Genomic DNA, 24007 nt, shown 5'->3' with positions numbered 1-24007 from the left:
GATAATTAAAGGACTGTCCTTTTCATCAGAGTAACTCTATATAACAGCAAAGTAGCAAATAATGGTGTTCTGTACATCTTAAAGAACCCCAGATTTGCAATCAGAGGAACTGGATTCTAATCCCTATTCTTCCAGTTACTACCCATGTGATCTGGGACTCCTCTCACTGTGCTTTAATTTCCTTATTTGTTAAATGATAGGTTAAACTCAATGACTTCTGAGACTGATTTTTAACTCTTATGCTATAATCTAAGGTTCAAAATTTGTTTAAAAATCCTAAATAAATAGGAAGCCTAAGTCTGTGGCATCTATCTCTCACACTAAATTAACCTGGAGGTTCTAAGACAACTTCATGAGGAAGTTGGAGAATAATGGACATTTGTCCCTTAACCTTTGTTCCATTGGTTTGTTCCATTTTCCTAATCTGCTAAATGGGAATAATAATTCCCAGGGGTATTGTGAGGATCAAATGGAATATTTGTAAAGCCTTATGTCAACCTTAAAGCACATTTAAGTGCCACTTATTATTATTAAAATTATACTAGAGAATCAAAAATAACGTAAATGAATACTGGAAGCCATCCACAATTAAAGCACAGAAAAAAACATCCCATGTCCTCTCCAACGTTTATCATTCTATTTTCCGTCATCTGAGTCAATCTGAGAGGGATGATGTTCCATTATAATTTTTTTTTAAGTATATAAAGTTTAAATTATAATAGTTTCCTTTCCTAACCTGTGTATCTTATGCATTTGAAAGCATGATTCTGAGAAGGGTTCTGGCCTTTACCCCTCTGACAAAGGGGTCCAGAACCCCAAACAAGTTAAGAACTCCTCCTTTGAATAGAGTGGTGAAGAGTAATGTTACAGGTTAGAATGTTGCATAGGCTCTCAGACGTGGAATATCAGTTAATTTTGTTGGGCTATTTTATTAGTTTCTTACAAGGGAAAGTTCGTTATGTGGGGTAGGAAAGATCTTGTGTATGGTATCAATGGAAATAACTGATGTGAAAATAAGAAGCATTAATTAAAAAAAACTTCAAAAAAAATTAACCAAAAAAATGGCAGGCAAAGCTAAAGGCTCTCTAATCCTAGTGATTTCATCCATAAAAACAGAGATATTATTTCTTGCCCTGCCTTAAAAGTTTATTATAAGGATCAAATAAGATTATGTTCATGAAAGCCTTTTCAGAACTCTAAAACATGTTATTACTACCTCTTAAGACTGGGAGGGATTAAAAGCTCTGCCCAGGGTTATGTGGCAGGTGAGTGGTGGAGATGGGGCTGAACTGCGGATGCTTATCACCACTCCCCAACCTAGTCCATTGTTCCTTCTGGCGTAGATTCTTTACTAGATTGGCTGGTAGATGAAAAGGGGTCAGCGTTAAGGAATGGGATGATGGATTTGGCCAGTGGGCTTTCTTGGACCACCCTGGCTCACAGAATAAACGTTTAATCATAACACACTTCATTCTCGATGGGGAAATAGACTAGCTTAATTAGCTTTCAGCCTGCTGCGGTAGATAGGGGGTTTATATCTTTAATCATGAACAACACTTATGGGGAGGAAGCCAATTCCATTTTTCATGCTTCTATAATTGCAAATGTGGGGAAACTAAATGATTCTCCTCTCTTGGGGTAACTCCTCTTGGCTTCTTGTTTCATACCCTGTGGTTTGCTTAACTCCGGGGGTATTGAGGGGGCAAGATGTCCAGGCTTGGGTTTTCCCTTCTCTTTGTTTTATTGGAAAGTTCCTGGGAGGGTCACATTCCCATCTCTGCTTGTTTCTTAATTGGTTGACTTTGGGACAATCAAATGAAGGGATGAGACTAGATGGCCTCTGAGGTCTCTTTTAGCTCTCATTCTAGAACCTGATGGTTGTAAAAAAAAAAAAAATTGCCCATTGAGCAGAACTAGAGAGAATTCATTGTTCTAGTTGAGGGCTTCTTAAACTTTTCCCCCTCGCGATTCATTTTTACCTGAGAAATTTTTACATATGCGTATAGGTATTTTACATACAGGTATATACCCATTTACATCATACATTATAGGTATTTACATTTTACACATAGGTATATACATTAAAATAGTATACAAATGATAAATCACAATTTTGTGATCCCTCCCCCATTCAATAATGAGACCCTTGTGTGGGGTCACAATCTGTAGTTTAAAAAAAAAGCTGGCTTCTAGGTCTTCATTGACCACGACGTGAATTCTCTCCCCAGATCTCCCATTTATCTGATGGCAACTTTCATTTCTTTTCTCAGCTTGTTTTTCTTTCTGGAAAACAAGGGGCACCAGGCAAGGATTAGTAGGTAGCAGCCTATAGATTAGAAAGAGAAAAGGATAGCTCAATCAACTGAGCACTTTAGCAAATCCCTCCCAAGTTCTAGGTAACCTCTTATGGACATAAATTACAGAGCGGGTGCCAGTCTACTTTGATGAAGGAAATTTACAAACTGGGAGGTCCCTACAGTGATAAAATCATTGTCATAAAAATATTGTTTAAAAAAATTAAAATGTTAGGCACTTGAGGGATAGATTCGAATAAGACCAATCCTGCTCTTAAGAGTTTATATTTTACAAAGATCAACTTTTTGATTTCCATTGTCTTTAAATTGTCACAGATGTAATTCTAAAACTAAATGAATATAATGTAAAATAAATAAAATATAAACTTATTGAAGACAGGAACTTGCATTTTTATCTTTATTTCCAATGTTTGGTACATGGTAGGTGCTTTTTATGCTTGTTGAGGGATGAATTCATTATTAATAAGTCATTATTAAATCAATTGATTATTAATAACTAATAAACTAATTCTTGATTTAGACACATCAGATAAATCAATTTTTAGATAAAATGGAACAATGTCAACCGTGCTGACCAACACCATTTCTAAAAATTTGTGAGTTAGAATTATAATAATTCTTGCCATTGACTTTGTTGGGCCATCAACTGTGCTAAAAACATTTCTTTTTGAAATCTTGAAGGTCTTGGAGGAACATGTGTGAATGTTGGCTGTATACCCAAGAAACTTATGCACCAGGCGGCTCTGTTAGGGCAGGCCTTGCAAGACTCCCGCAAATATGGATGGCAGATTGAAGAGGAAGGTATGGAGATAAAATCTATTGATACCATTTATCTTTTGTACTATCGTTCTTGTGATGGATGCCTTGGCCACTGTTAATAGCTTGAAAAAAAATGAAGAATGCATATAAAGGTGATTTTTTTTTTTCCTTTCTGCTTTCTTTTTCTTTCTCTTCTGTCTTTTTTCTCTGCTCCCTTTTCTTCTTTTCTCTTTTCTTTTCTCAACTTTTTCTTCTTTTCTCTCTTTTTTCCTTTTTTTTTGGTCTCCTTTCTTTTTCTTTCCCTTTCCTGTTCTCCCTCTCCCCACTCTTCCCTTGCTGTCCTTTTTTCAAGTAGCTCTGAGTTATAAAACCTTAGTAATGATTGCATGGGGAGTGGAATCTTGCAGTAATGAAGAATTGAAGAGCCTTCCAATTTCAAAGATTTGGAGGCATTTGCAAATGAGTGCTTCCCATTTTGTGGGGCTGTATTAAATGCCCCCAGCCTCTGTGTTCCTCTGAAAGGATGCTTGTAATTGACTTTTCAGAGGTAGTGTGCACTATGGCTGAGACCTGGTTTGAGAGTAAGCATTTCCCCTTCCCCATTGTCCAGCAAATGGGCAGATCTTTTGAGAGAAGACTGGGCTGTCCTGACAAGCATTTGGGGCCGTGTCATGTCACTGGGATTGGGGAATTGGATTTAGAACCAGAGGGGCTGAAGTTGCCTCCCATTTCCACCATTTACCATGTATCTGATCATGGGCAAATTTTTAACCCCAGTTGGACCCAGGCTTCTTCTCTGAAAAGGGAGAGATGATCTTGCGGATGGCCCCTGAAGGTCCCTTATAGTTGTAAATCAAAGATTCGGTCATCCCATTCAAATCCTTCCTCTTCCATTTACTCTCTGTAAAAGAGGCCATTCTTTGCCTCATTTCTTAACTAGCCTTAATCACTGAAGTGGGTGTTGACTCGATCAAACTAAGACCTGTTTAAGTGCTTAGCTTAAAATAAGGTCTGCCACTGCATCCAGAGCCATCTCCTGATCTATATCTGCCCACTGGACCCAGATGGCTTTAAAGGGGAAAGTGAGGTAGGTATGGAAGTCCTGGATGGGAGAGCCTTAGGACAGGCATGGAATTTTATTTTATTTATTTATTTTAAAGCTTTTTATTTTCAAAACTTCTGCATAGTTTTCAACATTCACCCTTGCAAAACCTGTGTTGCAATTTTTTTTCTCCCTCCCTTTCTCCCACCCCATCCTCTTGTCAGCAAGTGATCCAGTATATGTTAAACATGTGCAGTTCATCCTTACATATTTCCACAATTATGCTGTACATGAAAAATCAGATCAAAAAGAAAAAAAAACAAACAAGCAAGCAAACAACAAAAAGAATGAAAATACTCTGTTGTGATCCATACTCAGTCCCCCACAGTTCTATCTCTGTGTGCAGATGGCTCTCTCCTTCATAAGACATTGAATCTATGGCATAGAATTTTAAAATGAGAAGAAATATTTATATTTAGACATCATGTAGTCCAAATCTTTGTTTTTGTAGTTGAGAAAAATTTTCTTCCTTCCTAGATTTGGGGTGAAATTTGCCCAGCATCACATAGCAAGTTAAGAGTGCAAGGAGAACCAAGAATTAGACCTTCTGATTTTTAGTCTTTGGCTTTCCATTTCAGTTAAGTCATAGTCTTGTAAAAAGGATAAGGAATAGAGCACTCTCTCTGTCTGTCTCTCTTTCTCTATTTCACTTTGTCTCTCTATTTTACTCTCTCTCTCTCTCTCTCTCTCTCTCTCTCTGAAACTCCTAAGTCCCCTGTACTGTCTGCTTCCCAGTGCATGTCATGGATTCTTTTATCTGGATGCTGACAGTGTCGCAGAGAGAGCACCCAGCCTTGTAAGCTGTTTATTTAGCAACACTGTGAGCTAAGATTCGAGTTTACATTCATCCTCATTTGATCTTGGCTCTAAATTCCCTATCCATATGAAAAATGTTCTCAAGCTGAGGATTTGCTTGATTAATCCCAGACTTTTTTGGAAAACTGGTTTTAAAATCTTTAAAAGATCTCTCTTTCTCTCTCTGTCTTTTTAAAGGTGAAAGAGCCCACATAAGTACATATGGGATAAATAGAGGGATTGAATAGAATGTGGCTAAAGGCAGTGCATGTCCGCTTGGCAAGGAGGGGGCCTTAACCTTGGCTGTGTGTCCCGATTCTTGAAGGAGCAGAGAGATTCTGATGCAGATGAGATGACAGCCTTCGGGGAATGGGGTCCGGGCAGTGCCAGGGCCTGCTGTGTGTGAGGAGGCAGGTTAGCTAGACTGTCGTACCAAAAAGGTGGTTTGGGGACAGGCAGAGAAGGACTTTGAAAACCAAAGTTGTTTCTTTTTTGTTTGTTGAGGCAATAGGGAAGTTAGAGAGGGAAATGACGGGGTCAGATCTGCTCTGTAGGAAAGTTACATTGGCAGCCCCTTTAGACTGAGGGGAGGCAGGGAGGCCGGTTAGGAAGCCAGTGTAGCAGTGACGGGGAGAGATGGTGAGGGGATCATAGCTCCAGATGGAGGGGAAAGGCCAGATGGCTAATTCTATGACATGAAGCAGGAGTTATTGCTCTTGTAAAAGCAGTTGGGCAGACCTTTGTGCACAGAAAAAGACTTGTTGAATTCCTTTGGTTTATTCTACGGAGGGAAAAAAATGGAAGGCAGTGTGGCTCGGTGGATAGAGATCCCTGAACAGAACAGAAAGTTGACCATACTGATAAAGTCACAGGCCGAATTCCTCTGCAACTAGTTCTAGTCGCAGAATTTGGAGCTTAAAGGGAGCTTTGGTGAGACCAAGGTGAAGTTTCTCACTTTACAGCTAAGGAAGCAGACCTCCAAATCACACAGCCTTGCCTCTTAGCCACTCCCCCTCCCCTCCTCTTAGACTTTGAGATGGAGTAGAATATATATATATATATATACACACACACACACACACACACACACACACACACACACACACATATATATTTTTTACTTGTAAGCAAAAGCAGTTATGCCCCTGTGGCACTCAGTTTCCTCATTTGTAAAGTGACCTGTGCAGTAGCTCCCAATTCCAATTTGATTTGACCCTTGGTTTGAGTTGCCTTATCTGTAAAATTAAGAAACTCTAGACAGTTCGGGATAGAAACTAGAAGGACTTGTTTTCTTGTTAAAAAATGTTTTTTTATAGAAATTTTTATACAAAGAGCATTTTCTGTTTTTGATTATTTTAGATAAGACTGGAGAACTGGATGTTTGGGAAAGGGAGTGCAGTCAGTTCTTAGTTCTAGTGTTTGCTAACCTTTCATATTTGTATGTGTGAGAGAAATAGAGAGACAGAGAGATGGAACAACAGATGGATAGAGAGACAGAGACGGAAGGAGATAGAGAAAGAGAAAAATGGAGAGAAAGAGAGAGATAGAAAGGGGGAAAGACACAGAGAGGGAGATAGTGAGGCAGACAGAAATGGGAAGACAGAGAAAGATGGAATAACAGATGGAGAGAAACACAGAGATGGAAGGAGAAAGAGAAAAATGGAGAGAAAAAGAGAGATAGAGGGAGATAGAAAGGGGGAAAGACTCAGGGAGGCAGACAGAAATGGAAAGATGAATAGAGAGAGAGAGAGATGGAGAAGACAGAGACAAGGAGAGGGAGAGAAAAATAGGGAGAGGGAGACAGAGAGAAGGAGAGACAGATACAAAGACAGCGAGAAAGACAAGACGGGGAGAAAGACAGAGACAGAGAGAGAGCATGAAGCACACTAAAAATGGAGTTTAAATCTCACGTGCTATCTTATGTCCTTTGGTTCACCCCATAAACCCTTCCCTACCACCCGCACATTTTCCTCCTAAAGAAAGATAGCTAATTTATCTAAATTTTTTAAAAATAAAGATTCAAATCGACAGCATTTAAAGCCTGAAGATCTTTTAAGCCATTTACAGCTTCCTTACATAAATTGGTTGAAATTGATCCATCTGCAGATGAGGACATTTAATCTGATTGCTGTGAATGATTTCTTCCATGTAATTTTGAGTCTGCTTCAGAGCTAGCAGATACTTATAACCCAAATCAGTTCACCTTTCATTTTAAACTCCAGATTTGAAAGAGGTTTGGGGGTCATATGACAGTTGCTCCTTCCATCTGCCAGATCTGACAGTCCACATTAAAAGTATTGCCCATTTATGTAACAATTTCAGGTGTTCTGGATGCTTTTCTTATGACCCCTTGTGAACTGGATTAGTGTACAGAATACCATGCTTATTTCATAGCTGAGAAACCTGCAGAATCCAAGACACCAAGTGACTCATTGGGGCAGACTCTCTGTTCTTGCTCCTATAAGTCTCTAAATTTTCTGAGAGATATTTTGAAGATTCGTTTGAAAAGTAATTGCTTTTATGATCTTAATAAGTCCAAGTGTTTTTATTTTTTAATAATATTTTATTTTTCCCTTCAGTTATATGTCAAGAAGATTTTTAGCATTCATTTTAAAAATTATAACTTTTTATTTTCAAAATATATACATGGATAATTTTTGACAGTCACCCCTACAAAACCCTGTGTTCTAATTTTTTCCCTTTCTTCTCCCCCTCCGCCATTGGCAAGTGATCCCCAATATATGTTAAACATGTGCAATTCCTCTACATATATTTCCCCAAGTATGCTGCTCAAGAAAAATCGGATTCAAAAGGAAACAAAATGAGAGAAAATGCAAGTAAACAATAACAACAAAAAAATGAAAATACAATGTTGTGGTCCACATTCAGTTCCCACAGTGCTCTCTCTGGGTGCAAATGGCTCTTCATCACCAGACCTTTGGAAATGGTCTGAATCACTTCATTCTGTTCATCAGAATTGATCATCCTGTAATCTTACTGTTTTAATGTTCATTTTTACAAGATTTTGAGTTTCACATTTTTCTCTCTCCCTCCCTCCCCTCTTTTGAAGATGGCAGGCAGTTTGATATTGAGTTTTGAGTTTTTAAAAAAATATCCATAATATCCCAGATCACTGGACTAAGCTTAGAAAAAGAAGATGATGGATGGTTGGGTTGTATAGTTAACATCTCTTTTTCTATAAGCAGGACATAGAGAATTTGTTTTGAAAAAAACTCAGTTTGTCAGTAGGTGTTATTCCTTTTTGAATAATAACTTTGGTAGTTAGGTCTCTTTAAACTAAATAATTAGCCTTGGTGAGAGACTCAGAACAGTGCCATCTGCTGTTAAAAGTTGTAAGCTGAAGGGTCAGCTGGGTTTATTTCAAGTAGTTATTCATTTGACCTATTAAAGCTAAAAAAAAAAAAAAAGATCAGTGTCTCCCACTTCCATCTCCAATCATCCTGACCTATATCTGGCCACTGGACCCAGATGGCTCTGAAGGGAAAGTGAGGCAGGTGATCTTGCATAGTCCTCCCTCCTCAAATCCAGTTCACTTGCATGTCATGATATCACCTTTCTGATGACATGGTCCTCTTTGAGAATGAAGGATAAACAGCTATAATAATAATAGCTACCAAGGATTTGTCTTAGAATGACAAATTATGACTAAAATGATACATTTAAGCACAACTGAGGGGATAAATGATCAAGGAATCTAGATTATCGTATAAAAAGAATCTAAGCCTGATTTGTTTTAATGAAATGATTCGGTTTCCCCATTTTTAAAAAACAAATTTCTTCAATAAATATTTGGTTAGTTGTCAGTCAATTCAGCCTCTGAGCTAGAGATAGCGTAGCATGGTGGCTAGAGTCTTAGATCTGAGGTGAGATTGAACTGGGTTCAAATTTCATCTCTGACTCTTACTAAGCCAATCTACTTTAAATGAGTTACTTTCCCTGTGATCCTTAATTTCTTCTTCTATAAAATGGAGATAGTTACTAAATGAGTTGAAAATTGCTCAGAATATTATAAGAGAAATTGGCCCTGAGGATTTCTCCTTAGAAAATAAATATCATCATTGTACATGGCAACAATATGATCAACAATATGATTTAAATGAGTTACTTTCCCTGTGATTCTTAATTTCCTCTTCTATAAAACAGGAATAGTTTCTAAAAGAGTTGAAAGTTGCTCAGTTACATTATAAGAGAAATTGGCCCTGAGGATTTCTCCTTAGAAAATAAATCATTGTACACAGCAACAATATCATATGGTGATCAATTCTGATGGATTTAACTCTTTCCAACAATGAGATGATTGAAGCCGGTTTCAATGATCTTGGGATGAAGAAAGCCATTTACACCCAGAGAGTGGACTGTGGGAACTGAGTGTGGATCACAACAAAACTCACTCTTTTTGTTGTTGGTTGTTTGCATTTTGTTTCTTATTCATTTTCTTTTTTGATCTGATTTTTCTTGTGCAGCAAGATAATTGTACAAATATGTTTACACATATTGGATTTAACATTTTAACATGTATAACATACATTGGATTGCTTGTCATCTAGGGGAGGGGATGGAAGGAAGGAGGGGAAAATTCAGAATGCAAGGGTGAGTAATGGATCAATGTTGAAAAGTTATCAGTGTGTATGTTTTGAAAATAAAAAGCTTTAATAAAAAAATTTCCTTGCCAAAAAAAATTAATTTATCATTAAAGCATTCTTTCATTTACTTCTTTTTAATTTGACAAGTCAGTGCTAAGTTTCTTGTGGGGAGAAAGCATCATATTGGGTGGTCAGGGAGAGAGCGAGCTAGAAAATTCAGAATTGGTCCTTGTCTTCAAGGAGCTTATACTTAAAATCTTTATCATCTTCTACAGCCAGATTTACTTGTCACTGTGGCATTGTAGAAAGGGACAGGGCTAGAGACTGGACTGTGATTTTATTGCCTCCCATATGAGGCAATTACTTCCATCCGTGTGGTTCAACACTGTTTTGTTGGAGCTCTGAGGACTTGCCTAGGATTACAAGTGCCAGTATGTGTCAGAAGGGAGATTTAAATCCAGGTCTTTGAGGCTAGCTAAAAAAGGAAAAACTCAGTGAAGATAATGATCTTCCAAATCCAAATGATCAAAATACCCATCTAGGGGAAAATAATTATCTTAGTTCAAAGATAGGTAAAGTCTTAGTACCCTTTTATTTTAAACTAGAAAACCCTTAGTCTTGGGGTCACTGAGGGACACAGTGGATAAAAAGTGGGGCTCAGAGTCAAGAAAATCCAACTTCTCAAACACTTAGCCTCAGGCTCCTCATCTGTGAAATGGGGATGATAATAATATCTACCTCTCAGGATTGTTGTGAGGATTGAATGGGATGTTATAGATACAGCACTTTTGCAAATTGCAAATTGTTATATAAATGCAAGTGATTCTTGTTATTTCAGATGAATCTAGAGTCACTGAATTAAAAAGCCAACTATTCTATGTCTTGTTTCATCCACAGTCAAACATAATTGGGAAAGAATGACAGAAGCGGTCCAGAATTACATCGGCTCTCTGAACTGGGGTTACCGAGTAGCCTTACGGGAGAACAAGGTCACCTACGAGAATGCTTATGGAGAATTTGTGGGGCCCCACAAGATTAAGGTAAAAATCAGCTTGGTTAGCAGGAGCTGCCTTTGCCTTTATTACGTCTGTGGGAGGGATGCTTTGTGTGGGAGGGTAGAATAAAATTTATTTATGTTTGTGTGGTGGCTTATGGGATCTATCTTATGAGTTAAACCATCTTTAAATGGTTGATTTCTCCACAGGCAACCAATAACAAGGGCAAAGAAAAGTTTTATACGGCGGAAAGATTCCTCATTGCCACAGGTGAAAGACCACGTTACCCGGGCATCCCAGGAGACAAAGAATATTGCATTAGCAGGTAGGGCCAAAGTCATGATTTCTTGAGTTTTCTTGGACTCTTTTTTAGGTCACATCTTTCCTCTTTTACTCTCTTGCTTACAACTTTTCAATTTAATTAAGACCAGACATGTTTTGTGCTTAGGCTGTAATTCTGTTTCTAAGGCCATAAGCTTCCTTTTGCCTTGTGTTCAAGGGGGCTGATTGTTGTTGCAAGAATAGAGTTAAAATAAGGATTGGTATTGCTACAGACATCACTGATAGTGGTGCTCTCTGAGCTGCAGTTTAATGTGTTAGCAATTAGTAAACTACTAAGTGTGACTCATGTAAGGTATCATGGGGCCATGAAAATCCTTTCTAAAGGCATTAAAAATATTCTTTAGATCTTCTGGTAAAAAGAAAAAAAAAGAAAACATAAATAAAGCATTGTATTTTGAGTGAGGCATTTTTCCATTTAGAACTTCCCTAACACTAATTTTAATTATTATCTTTTGTTTTTACATAGATTGTTCTCTCTCTCCTTATGGGCTCACTCTCCCCATCCAAGAGCCATCTTTTGCATAATTTTTTTGTTTAGTGTGATGCTGCATGTCTAATTATAGTAATCAAATAAAACAATAACAACAGTCCCTGAAGCTCTGTATTAATGTTAGCTATTTATCATCATCATCATTATCATTAGCTATTCTTTTTATTGTGATTATTATTCCTGTTCTTATTATTACTGGGAAGAATGAGATTAACAAATCTTTGAGCTAAGGATTTCTGAGCTGTAGTAGCTCTAAAGTGTCCATATGAAAATAAATATGTCCATACTGAGTACAGCATCAGTATGGTGATCTTCCTGGAGTGAAGTCCCCAAACTGCCTAAAAAAGGTCAAAATGGCCAAGATTGATAATGGAGCAGGAGATTGATAATCTGTGCCAATCAGTTTTGGGATCAGGACCATGAATGGCCACTGTATAACTAGCCCTGGGTGAGAGAGGGAGACCAAGTTCTTAAAATAATAATAATATTAAATTTTGATTTAATTAAAAAAATAAATTTAGACTAAATTTAATTTGATTTAATTTTAATATAACTTTTCAATTAATTAAGAAATCTTTCTTCCTTCTTTCTCCCCAACTGAAAAAGAAAGCCCTTGTAACAAATACACATAGTTGGGCAAAACAAATTCCCTTATTGGCCATGTCCAAAAACAAGTCTCATACTTTACTCTGAGTAGTTAATCTCTTTGGCAGGAGGTAGATCGTCTACTTTATCACTGATCCTCTGGAATGGGAATTGGACATTGCATTAATTAGAGCTCTTAAATCTAGTACAATAAAATTCTCTTGAAAGAAAAAGACATATCAGCAAAAAAATCAGCAAAACTGATCAAATCATGGGGGGAAAAATCATTCTATATGTAATAAGATCTCTGTGGCATTTTATCATTTTGTAGCCTCTTGGCAAGTCAGGAAAACTTGGCATCTAAACTCCCTCAGTATTATAAGAATGGAGAAGTTCTCACATATGGAGGTCATGGCTGCCCAAGGTTTGCCAAGTCAGAATAAGCTGAGAAATTGCATTGTCTCAAACACTCTAGTGGAAACTGGAAATTAACCCCAGTGCATAATTTCAAATATTCAGTGGCAACCTGGCTGCAAGGGTAGGCCCAAATCCCCTAATTTCCTTAAGATTCTACCTATACTAGTTATATGATATTGGGAAATTAACCAGTTATATGATATTGGGAAATTAAGCTCTCTGAGCTAGAGTTTCCACATTTGTGGAAAGATCGGGTTCAACTAAATGAGCCAGAAAACCCCTTCCAGTTTTAAATGTGCTCAAAGGAAATTCTATTTGGAAAGCACTTTGCAAATCCTACATCACTCTGTAACTGTTAGTTATTATTATTATTGTTTGATGTGGTTGCACTCTGCTTTGATGGAGCCAGTTCCCATGCTGGGAATGCATTCATGTACAGAAATGAAATTGGAGATATTTGGCATCATAGAAAGTAATATGGATGGTCCAAAATACATGTATTTTAGCATTTCTTTTTGGCTTTAGAATGTTTCCTAATTCTATTTTTAAAAAAAATCTGATTTTAGCTTCAAAGCTATATTTTATACATAGTTTTCTTTTTTTTGGTAATAGCTTTTTATTTTTCCAAATAAGAGTGAAGATCGTTTTCAACATTCACCTTTGCAAAACCTTGTGTTCCAAAGTTTTTTCCTTCCCTTCCCTTATTCCCCCTCCCCAGATGGCAAGCAGTCCATTATATATAGTTTGTTTGTGGCCTGGTCATTCACCACTTGATTATGATGGAAATCGTTGGGGATGGTGATAGTACAGAGAAAGCTTACCATTTAATTTGATAAAACTGCCATGTGTGATTAACATGTAATTAGTAACTAAGAATTTCTCAGTCCTAAAAACCCACTAAAACAAAGTAATTGCCTTATTTGGTCATCTCTTGGTGGATCTAATTCTTTTTTTTCTCATTTGAAAACTCCTTTCCAGTGATGACCTTTTCTCCTTACCTTACTGCCCGGGAAAGACACTGGTGGTTGGGGCGTCCTACGTAGCCCTGGAATGTGCTGGGTTTCTGGCAGGCATTGGTTTGGATGTCACTGTGATGGTTCGGTCTATTCTCCTGAGAGGGTTCGACCAAGACATGGCCAACAAAATTGGGGACCACATGGAGGGACATGGCATCAAATTCATCAGGCAGTTTGTGCCTATTAAAGTAAGTAACGAGGGTTTCTTTTATGTTCCTGGGTTTGCAGTTGGTGGTGGAGGCAAGATTAGGGGCAGCTAAATGGCTCTATAGTCGATAGAGTCAGGAGTCAGGAGGATCAGAGTTCATGTTAGGCTTTCACTAGCTATGTGTCTCTGGTTAAGTCACTTAACCCCGATTGCCTCAAGTTGGGGGGAAAAACCCAAACTAAAGAAAACTCCTTCCACAGGAGCTGGAGTTAGGGAGATGGCCTCAGACTCTCATAACCCACTTCCCTTCACCTTGTTCCTAACTCTCTTCCTGAGTGATTAATTCCTTGTTTGCTCCTGGGTCTGGACTGCCTCCCTTTGAAGTTCCCTTTTCAGGATGTATAGTATAGAGGAGAAGTCAAAGAAAGAGGAAGGGAGGAAGGAAAGAGAGAAGGAAGGAAGAAAGAAAGGAGGGAGGAAGAAAGGAAAGAGAGAGGAAGGAAAGAGGGAATGAAGGAAAGAAGAGGAAAAAAGAGAGGGAAAGAGGAGAGAGGGAGGAAGGAAGGAAAGTGGGAAGGAAGGAATCTGAGAAGAGAGAAAGAAAGGAAGGAAGGAAAATAGAAAGAAAGCAAAAAAGGAGAAGGGAAGTAGGAAGAAAGAAAAGAGGAAGGAAGGAAACAGGGAAGAAGCAGGGAGGCAGGAAGAGAAGAATGGAGAGGAAGGAAAAGGGAGGAGAGAAGGGGAAAAAAAGCGGGAAGAAATAAAAAAGAAGAGAAGAGGGAGGAAGGATGGATGAGAAGTGGGAGCTATTATTTTGTTTTACAGTTGAGGAAACTGAGTCAGGAAGGAAGGTGCTTTGCCCAGGGTCCCACAGCTAGGAGGCTTGGATTTGAACTCTGGACATCCTGTTTCCAGATCCAAAGCTCTGTCCACTATTTGAAATCAGAGGACATAGGTTTGAAATCCAGACTGATGTTTATAACCTATGGGAATGTGATAGGTTACTTCATCACTCCCGGGCCACCTCTGAGATCTCTTCTGCCTTTCCATCTGTCCTCCATGATCCTAGAGGGAGGTAACTTCCTTTTTTTTTCATCTGTGAGTCTCCCCCCTTAACCAAGGCTGAAATACCCATGCAGGTATGGGCTGATGGCTTTTGGAGACTGCCTTCAGTATAATCTGATTAATTAGAAAGAACTAGCGGTTGCTTTCCTGTAAGCCATCATTTACTTTTGTGATTACTTAAAAGTTGGGCTGATGGAATTTTACTCTTGCAGCCTATTTAAAAAAAAACTTTTTAAAAATAACATTTAAAGTGATCATTTTCTGTCCGAGGCAGGGAGCTCACATTGCCTGAGGGAAATAGAGCTGATCAGTGGAATTTTTCAAACTCACCTCTACCAAGTTGGAGAAAGGCTCTGGGCTCATTATAGCTAGCAGGGACTTTACCTCCCTGGACCTCAGTTTCCTCACCTGTAAAAATGGGTGGATTAACCTCAGTGACCCCGGGAGTCCCTTTTAGCCCCTAATTCGGGTCCCTGATCAAGTGCTTTGCTCTCCCCGGAATGCTGTCTGCATGTTGGCTGGGACTAAGCATGCTCTGGACAACTGAGCACAAGTCCCAGCGGGTCCTACACCCACCAGCCCAGAGGCCAATTTACTCAGCCCTGGTTTGTTCGGTTTTTTTTTTCATGATGAAACTAAGGGCCCCTGGAGGTCAAGCTTTCACTCATGCAGACCGGATCAGAGCTTCAGAGTTGGACAGTTAGCTAAGGTCTCAGAAGTGGTCCAGTCTCTCCCCCCATCACTTTGGGAAATTGAGGCCCAGAAAGGTTCATGGCAACCAGGATTACAGAGATAGGGAAGGATCATAAGATTATAGATTTAGAGCTAAAGGACAATCAGAAGTTATCTGACCCAATTGCCCATATGATGGATGAAAAAGCCTTCAACCCTTAGGGGATTAAGAGGCTACCCTTCCCTGTCTCCCCCAAAATTGAGATTTGAACATTGGCTCTTTGATTTCAAACCCAACCCTATGATAATACAACATCAATTAAGATTTTGCTCTCAAGGTCATGCAGAAGAGAAGGAATAAATTTGGAACTCAAAATTAAGTTTAAAAATTTTTTATATTTAATTGAGAAAAATTTAACAAAATAATTAATTTTTAAAAATTATGTTTGCTACCCGTGTGGGCTGGCAAGCGTAAGTTTTCTTTCAGGACTATAACCCTGAGCTCCGGCCACCATCTTTGCATAAATTAACCTCTGTTTGTCTTAAGCTACCAGGGAAGGAAATGGCAAACCACTCCAGTGTCTTTGCCAAAAATCCCTATGGACAACATTGGTGTGTTATGGTCCATGAAGAGTCAGACACAGCTGAACAGCATGATATATATATGATGGAGGAAGGACTGAAGAACTAAGCAGAGTAGGGATCAGTGAGAGAGGGCTTGAGGTCTTGGGTCCATCTGTTCAGCATCGTTCCTTTGCAACATTATCCAAAGGCTTTTCTTTCCTTTGAACACTTCCTCTCACTCTCTCCTGCTTCCCCTTCCACAATAAAAAGACAACAAAACTCAATCAGGGAAGTGACTCTCAGAGTTTTAGGATGAAGAGAATTTAAGGATGTGAGATTTCAAGTATCTCTTCTTGATCAAGTCCATGAGAGTTTGATTAAGAGAAGTGATATATTCTCCAATCGAGAAGTTGTTGGGATAATCAGCTAAGATATGAAGGCTTGGCAGAGTCTTGCCCTTAGTTTACTTAATCAGGATTCCTGAACTTCAGCTGTTGCCTAATCATAGAACATATTTGATAACTCTACAGTGCATGGGAGAAGTAATAGGAGAGCATCTTTGGGAGGCAGCTAATGATCTAAATGGGTGTTTGGGGGATGGAAGCTAGTCGTGGTGTGGTTGTGCATTTGATTTATGATTCTAAACCCCTCTTAATAGTATTTTATTTTTTCCAATTACTCGTAAAGATAATTTTCAATATTTATTTTTATAAGATTTTGAGTTCCATGTTTTTTCTCTCCTCTTTCCTCAAGATAACAAACAATCTGATATAGAAAACCAAGGATTCTTAACCTCGGGTCCCTGAATAGATTATAAAAGATTGGCGAACTTGGATGGGGGGAAATTAAATCTAGATTTTTGCTTCTAATTGAAATATATTTCCTTCCATTATAAGTTTCTTTAAAAATTATTTTGAGGATTTTGAAGATTTTTACAAGCTGTGTGACTATGGTCTAGTCACTTAACCCTGATTGCCTCCAAAGTAACAATAGCAATAATAATAATAAATAGCCCATTATGGGGCATTGTCACAGACTAGGTAGAATGCTAGACTTGGAGTGAGGAATATCCAGGACCCAATCTATTGATTGATTAATTTTGCATCATAAAATATTATTGTTGTTGTTGTTATCATTTTAGATTGAACAGATTGAAGAAGGCATGCCTGGTAGACTCAGGGTGGTCGCTCAGTCCACCGATGGCAAAGAGACCATTGAGGGAGAATACAATACGGTAAGTCAACCCCCTAAGTTGTCTTTGCACACATAATTAAATAATCTTAATAATAATAATAATAATAATATGACATTAATAATATATTAATGGTAATAATTAAAAATAGTTTGATTTTATTTTATTAAAGCTTTTTATTTTCAAAACATATGCATGGATAATTTTTCAACATTGATTCTTGTAAAGCCTTGTGTTCCAAATTTCTTCCCCTTCCCCTCATCTCCTCCCTAGATGGCAAGTAATCCAATATATGTTAAACATGTGCAATTCTTTTATACTTATTTCTACAATTATCTTGCTGCACAAGAAAAAGATTAAAAAGGGAAAAAGAGAAAAAACAAAATGCAAACAAACAACAAAAAGAAAGAAAAGATTATGTTATGATTCACACTCAGTTCCCAGTATCTCTCTGGGTGTAGATGGCTCTCTTCATCACAAGATTATTGGAACTGGCCTGAATCACCTCATCATTGTTGAAAAGAGCCACATCCATCAGAATTGATTATCGTATAATCTTGTTGATAAACAGTATTCTTGTCTGATGTTTATGGAGTTCTTGGAATAACCAAGAGTTTGCATTTTTAGTGCTTGATATAGTGTCTGGTACACAGTAAATGCTTAATAAATGCTGATTCCTCAATGGATTTCAGGTGCTGCTGGCGATAGGACGAGATTCATGCACGAGAAAAATTGGCTTGGAAGTAGTTGGGGTGAAGATCAATGAAAAGTAAGAAAAGAACTCTCTTATTATTGCTTCCCTCTGTAGCATTGCTCCCATAATGCAGTTCTTTAAAATTAACTTTTATCTTCCAGAGTCACGGTTACTCATTTTTTAATGGTCCCCTGATTGCAGGATACCCTCCTGGCCTCTGTTTATACATTCAGGAAAGGGCTTGAGGAGAGAGTTTTCCCAATCAGGAAAGGAGTTTAGTGCAAGTGGAAAACTTGGGTTCCATTTGTTGAGTAACCTGGACAGTATTTTGTGATCATTCAGCTGTTTCCTGTAGTATCACTTGGGGATCACCACCATTTTTCATATACCTAATATTGACTTATTATGGAACATGGAGACTCTTGGACCAAGTGGCTGGAACCGAGCTGGGATGGGGCTGGACATTGGACTGGTTTTTTACCACAGACTGGGTTAGATGTTGACATTTTACCATTTCAGTAATAACAAGCATGAAGAAAATGATAAATTGTCCTTCCCATCGCCTTCTTATTCAAGAGGCGAGGGCTTTGGAGTGTTTTTTCTTTTTCCTTCTCCCTGTCCGCCATCGTTCTTTTTTTGGGGGGACCAGTTCCTACTCTTTTGGGACTTTGGCTTCCTTCTCTGGGAACTGGCCCTTTTTGCCTCTTTAGAACTGTGATCCTACAGTGATTAAAGGATCCATTGAAGCAGCATATCTAGCATGTCCTTCAAATCAGGTCACAAATAAAATTTCCGCTCACCTGATATAATTTTATTCTCTCAATTTCTACTGGAAATTTTTTGCGATTTCATCGCTTTATTTTTATTTTCTCTTTGCTTTCTCTCTCTCTTTTTTTCTTTCTCGTCTTGAATTTGTAGGACAGGGAAAATACCTGTCAATGATGAGGAACAGACCAATGTACCTTACATCTATGCCATTGGGGATATCTTAGAAGACAAACTGGAACTGACACCAGTAGCAATCCAGGCAGGCAGACTGTTAGCTCGGCGACTTTATGCTGGATCTAATGTAAAGGTAAGCATTTGACCATCATCTGCTGGGATTCTGTTTTACAAAATCAGATAGCCTCCCATCTTGGAGGGATAACTTTTTTTCCCCTCCCCAGCCTAGAAAGGTCAAGCAGGTGGGCTGTATTTAACTGCCTTCAGAGCTGGACAGAATTAGAGATGCTGTAAATTTGTGATTTTGTCCATTATGAAATGGTTTTTTTTTTTTCCCTTCTTGAGATTTCAGAAACAATAAGATGAACTCAATTCAGTTAACTAAGCCTGACCACTATTTCATTCCACATAAATCTTCATAATAGCTGCATTACATCAGTTTCATTATCTCCAATTTATATGTAATTTTCTAAATCCTTTTATGGCCTCTAAATAGGCTATAAAAGGACCTGGTGATCTAGGAGGTGATGTTAATAATGCAGATCGCTTTTCCTTTGCTCTTACTTTTTCTCCTTTTGGAATATATTGACATTGTCTTCAGTGTAATTCACTGTAGGTTTCCTTTTTATATTGGCAGGTATTGGAAACCCAAAAGAATAATGCCAGTATTCAACATGACAATAGCCAGTCTTTATAAATTGGTGTCCAGAGGTAGTTTTGACTTGCAATCTAGTCTATTAAAACATCCCCAAGTTGGAATTCACATAAATGGGGAAAGTAGAATTGTAATGAACTTGGTTGAGATAATCAGGTACTTTTACATTATAACCTTGTTATAATCAGGTTTCCTAAGAAATCATAGCTCCAAATTATGATTTTGTCTGAGCCACAAAGATTTTTTGGTTTTAATGATTTGTGGTATTTGATTAGTGTTTTTTTTTTTTTTTGGTAATGAGTAAGTAATGAGAAAGAAAGGATATTCACGGGAGACTAGGACCCAAGTTATGGGCTTTATTCACTGCTGTAGGCTTGAGCTCCATTGATGATACTGTGACTGAAAGGCAGTATGGCGTCATGGAAAGACAATTGAATTTGAACTGGAACGTTCATGGGCCAGTCTCCTTTTTTTTTTTTTTGAGAGGAGTCTAGAGAGATGGGCTAATTTTACACAAGTAGTACACAGAAGAGCTACCATTTGAATTTGGGTCATCCATTGTTCTTTCCTTGGTTCAGATCTTATCTCTCTCACTTGCTTCCTATGGAACTTTGGGTAAGCCCCTCAACCTCTGTGGGTCTCAGTTTCCTTATCTGTAAAATGATAGAGTTGGAGTTGATCTATAGTTGAGCTCTGTGATCTTAAAATCTAAAGTTATCCCTGCTCAATCCCATCCCCAGTCCCTGAATTTTAAATTTCTCAAAGTTTAGAACTCCATTCTTCCTTCTCTAAATTTGAGTCTGCCAGGCTATCCTCACTCTCTCCTGAACCCCCTATATCACTATTTTATATTCAACAAAATCGAAGCTGTCGAGATGGGCTGTGTGATTTTTTTTTTTTCCCCCTCATCATTCCCCAGGTCTTTGGTGGGAGCTTCTCTATGCTTTCTTCTCTGCCCCCAAACCATTCCATATAACTTTCCCCCCATTATTTGGGTGTAGAAATAAAGATAAAGATGCAAGCTTGTGTCTGGGTTGTAGCTGCCAGGTTGGAATTGGTCCAGTCTTCCTGGAGGGCCTTAATCCTTTAATTTGCCAGGCAGGTGTTGGTGAAAACACTTTCACTCATGACTTGTTGTAGGCCAGGTCCCAGCTTGCCCTTTATGTAGCTTAACTTTTGTGGAGGCACCTCCCTAAGTCAGGACTCTTGGGTTTGTGCCTTAGCTGAAAGTTAAGATCTTAGAGGTTGCCTAAAATGCTTTATTTGATTTATTCCATTGTACCTGGAAGATAACTATGACCAGACACTATTGTCCCCATTTTACAGATGAGGAAATTGACCCTCAAAGAAGTCATATAATTATAGTAACAGAGACTTCAAACTCCATATAGTTCATCCCTCTCTTTTAAAAATGCTGAGTTTAATTTTTTTTCTTTTTCTTTTCCTTTTTTCTTTGTCTTTTTCTTTTTTGCTGAGGCAATTGGAGTTAAATGACTTGGCCCAGGTTCACACAGCCAGGAAATGTTATGTGTCTGAGGCCAGATTTGAACTCAAGTCCTCCTGACTTCATGGCTGATGCTAAATTTTTTTTTCAACAAACAAAAGTTAATTTTTTTCCCTTCTATCCTTCATTCTAATAAGAAAAGAAAAGAAAAAAAAAACAGTCTTTGTGCCAAATATGTATAGTCAAGCTAAACAAATGCCCCCATTGGCCATGTCCAAAATGTATATCTTATTCAGCACCCTGACTCCACCACCTTTCTTGTCAGGAGGCGGGGAGTATACTTCATCTGGGAGAGCAAACTCCAAAGTTTTTGGAAATCTTTACACATCCTTTTAACTTGACCAGCCCTGAATGATTTGTCTCCCTCTCTCTTTGCACACAGTGTGACTATGACAATGTCCCCACCACTGTATTTACCCCTATGGAATATGGGTCTTGTGGTCTCTCTGAAGAGAAAGCCATCGAGAAGTTTGGAGAAGAAAACATAGAGGTAAGGGGCTTTGGGCCTCCCTACCCTCCTCTCCCTCATTTTAGACAGTAGGTGCTGGGGAAAAAGCCGGTACTCCTGAATGGGATTTGAATTTCAGTTCTGCTTTCCCCATCCTTTTGAAAATCCTTCAGTTTTCCCATATGTAAAAATTAGAGTGGATGGGGGGGAGGAGTGGGGTGTTCCCTCAGGCCTTTTCCAGCAGTAAATCTGTATTCCCAGGTCAATTCCACTTATCTGAATTTCTTCAAATAAGCAGGGTGGGTTTCATGATGAACAAAGTCCCTTCCAGCTCTTGTCTCTCATCTGGTGATTTCTCACGTTTACTCCAGAATTTCTAGGACCCTGCAGAGAGCTGACCCAGCTCCCTGCCTCCCCCACTCCGCAATACAGAGTTAGTGAGTCTTGGGCCCCAAATGCAAACATCAGCAGATGTTGCACAGTGAGCAGAGATGATTGCCCTCCCACAAATCCTTTGAAGAAAATGGCAAGATTTAAAGTGGGCCCATTGGCAATGATGTGAGAGACCCAAACATGTGGGCAAAAGATTTAAATCATATGTAAATTCTCTTTGAAGCAATGATTATTGATTTCCCCCCTCCTCCCCACCCCTGGCCATATTTTTCTGCCACCATAGTCCATTTGCAAGTACATTCTTTGGGTCTGTTGCTAGACATTTTGAAAATTACACTAGAATTTAACATTCGAAGCTCAAACTTGGCAAAGTTATCCGATGATTGATCGTCTTTGGGCATCCTGTCCTGACATTTACAAAACATTAGGAAGATTGTCATTTTTTTTTTTTCTTTCTTTTATTTTCTTTTAAAATTTTTGGCCTGGATGCCAGTAATTACAAGCTAACACTTGTGGTGAATTCCAATAAACAAAGAAATGCCTTTTGGAAGCATCCAAACCACAGAACTAGGTAATGACTAGAATGGTTCCCATCTATACTTTCTCCCTTGTCATTTCTAAGAGATGACAAGACGGGAGTGTATTTTTAAAAATGTGAGATTGAGGTGATTCATCATGTGGCTTTCCCTTTCCTTGAGCCTCAGGGATGGTAAAGACCTGAGTATAAAGCTTGACCTCAAAAAAAGTAGTAATTTTTTAAAGGGATTAGTTGATACCTCCCAGACTCTGGCTGGGAGTTCAATGTCATTTGCTTCGTGGCTAAATTTCCACTTAATAAAGTTAAGTTCTGGCCAGTCCATACTGTGGGCTGTCTCGAGTTGTGATTGTTGTTGTGGAAAGCGATAGGGATCAGTTTTACATGGTTTGTTCGCTTCTCAGGTCTACCATAGCTACTTTTGGCCACTGGAATGGACCATCCCATCAAGAGATAACAATAAATGCTACGCCAAGGTCATCTGCCATGTCAAAGACAACGTAAGTATTACCTTTCTTGGAATCGACGTGCCTGAAAATCTCAATTCCCTTTCATTGTTGCATTCCAGATTATTAGTAGAGCCCTTTACTTTGACACAAAAAATATGATTGTAGATTAATTAAATACATCCTGTCTCCCCAACCCTGTTTTACAGTCAGTGGAAGGGAGGGGAGGTGCTCAATAAAGATTTCCTAAGCTCTTCAAGAGCCCCCAGGAATGGATCACATCCTGCGGTATTATATTAAGTTCTTCATGCCTCATTTTTAGGAAAATCATCCAAAAGTACATGTGGCTATCATAGTGGACAGAGCCCTAGCTTTGGGTTTAGCAGGCCCTGAAGTTGTGGGGCCTTCCTTCAGCAAGTTTGAAAAGCAGAGCTTAGCAACTCTCAGGCAATGTGGATCATCTTATAATCTTAAGAGAGCTGCCTGGGAACAGGGGGCAGTAAAATGACTTATTGAGGGTCCCACATCTGTGTTGGACCAGGTTAAAGCTGGAGCTCCAGCTCCCCTAATTCTGAAGTCAGCTCTCTCCGAGCCGCTCCTCTCAGGTTAGATGTGCCATTTTAATAATCAAGCAAGAACAGGTGTGAAGAAAATGATGATCTATGCTAGGAGTGCGAGGTCATATGTGCTTCCCAGCAAAATACTTCATTATATTTCTTTCACTGATCCTCTCTTTCTCTTTTACATCTTCTTTCTTCTCTCTCTTTTTCTTTTATTTCTCTCCTTTCTCCTCTTTTTCCCTCTCCTTCCCCTCTTTTCTTTTTTTCTCTTTCACTTTTTCTTTCTCTCATTCTTTCTTTACTCTCCCCTCGGTCTCATTTCTTCTCTCTTTTTCCTTCCTTTTACTTTTTCCTTTCCATCTCCTTCTCTCTCTTCCCACCCTCCCTCTTCCTAATTTCCTCTCTTTCTTTCCCCTTCTTTCTCCATCTCTTTCTCTCTTCCCTCTTTCTTTTGCCAATTCTTTCCCTCTGACTCTCATTTTGTGTTCAATCACTGCTTCATTTTCATTTTTGTCCCTCGAGGAGCTGCTGCAGTGTTTGGCATGCAGTAAATGCTTCATAAATGTATGTCGCATTAAGACTGAATGGAGCCCCCCTTGCGGGAGATCTCCAGGCAGTGGATTGACCTGCATTGCCAGTAGTCTCCAAGGATCCTTATAATTCTGAAATTCTGTGTCTGTGTATGTGCCGTAGCCCCGAGCCTGTAGAGTACAAAGCCCGTAGCAGGCCATCAGCAATGTGATTACACCCATGGAGTGAGCTCCTGCTG

The 24007-nt window shown here is 38.7% G+C and overlaps 1 protein-coding gene across 5 annotated transcripts in view; it reads left to right on the top strand.

Annotated features, from left to right (window-relative positions):
* Positions 1-24007, top strand: part of TXNRD1 (thioredoxin reductase 1) — a 64060-nt gene that overhangs the window by 30464 nt on the left and 9589 nt on the right. For all 5 annotated transcript variants that reach the window (XM_012550610.3, XM_012550611.3, XM_023504431.2 and 2 more), the window contains 9 exons: positions 2997-3116; positions 10473-10615; positions 10780-10895; positions 13383-13608; positions 17011-17103; positions 17754-17830; positions 18674-18830; positions 21239-21346; positions 22637-22732. In XM_012550610.3, the coding sequence (XP_012406064.1) occupies positions 2997-3116; positions 10473-10615; positions 10780-10895; positions 13383-13608; positions 17011-17103; positions 17754-17830; positions 18674-18830; positions 21239-21346; positions 22637-22732 (1136 nt within the window). The remainder of the gene's footprint in view (positions 1-2996; positions 3117-10472; positions 10616-10779; positions 10896-13382; positions 13609-17010; positions 17104-17753; positions 17831-18673; positions 18831-21238; positions 21347-22636; positions 22733-24007) is intronic.

Source organism: Sarcophilus harrisii, chromosome 5 (genome assembly GCF_902635505.1).
Source record: "Sarcophilus harrisii chromosome 5, mSarHar1.11, whole genome shotgun sequence".
NCBI lineage: Eukaryota > Metazoa > Chordata > Mammalia > Dasyuromorphia > Dasyuridae > Sarcophilus > Sarcophilus harrisii.
Note: the sequence above shows the minus strand (reverse complement) of the source record. Positions and strands in the feature narration are given on the sequence as shown.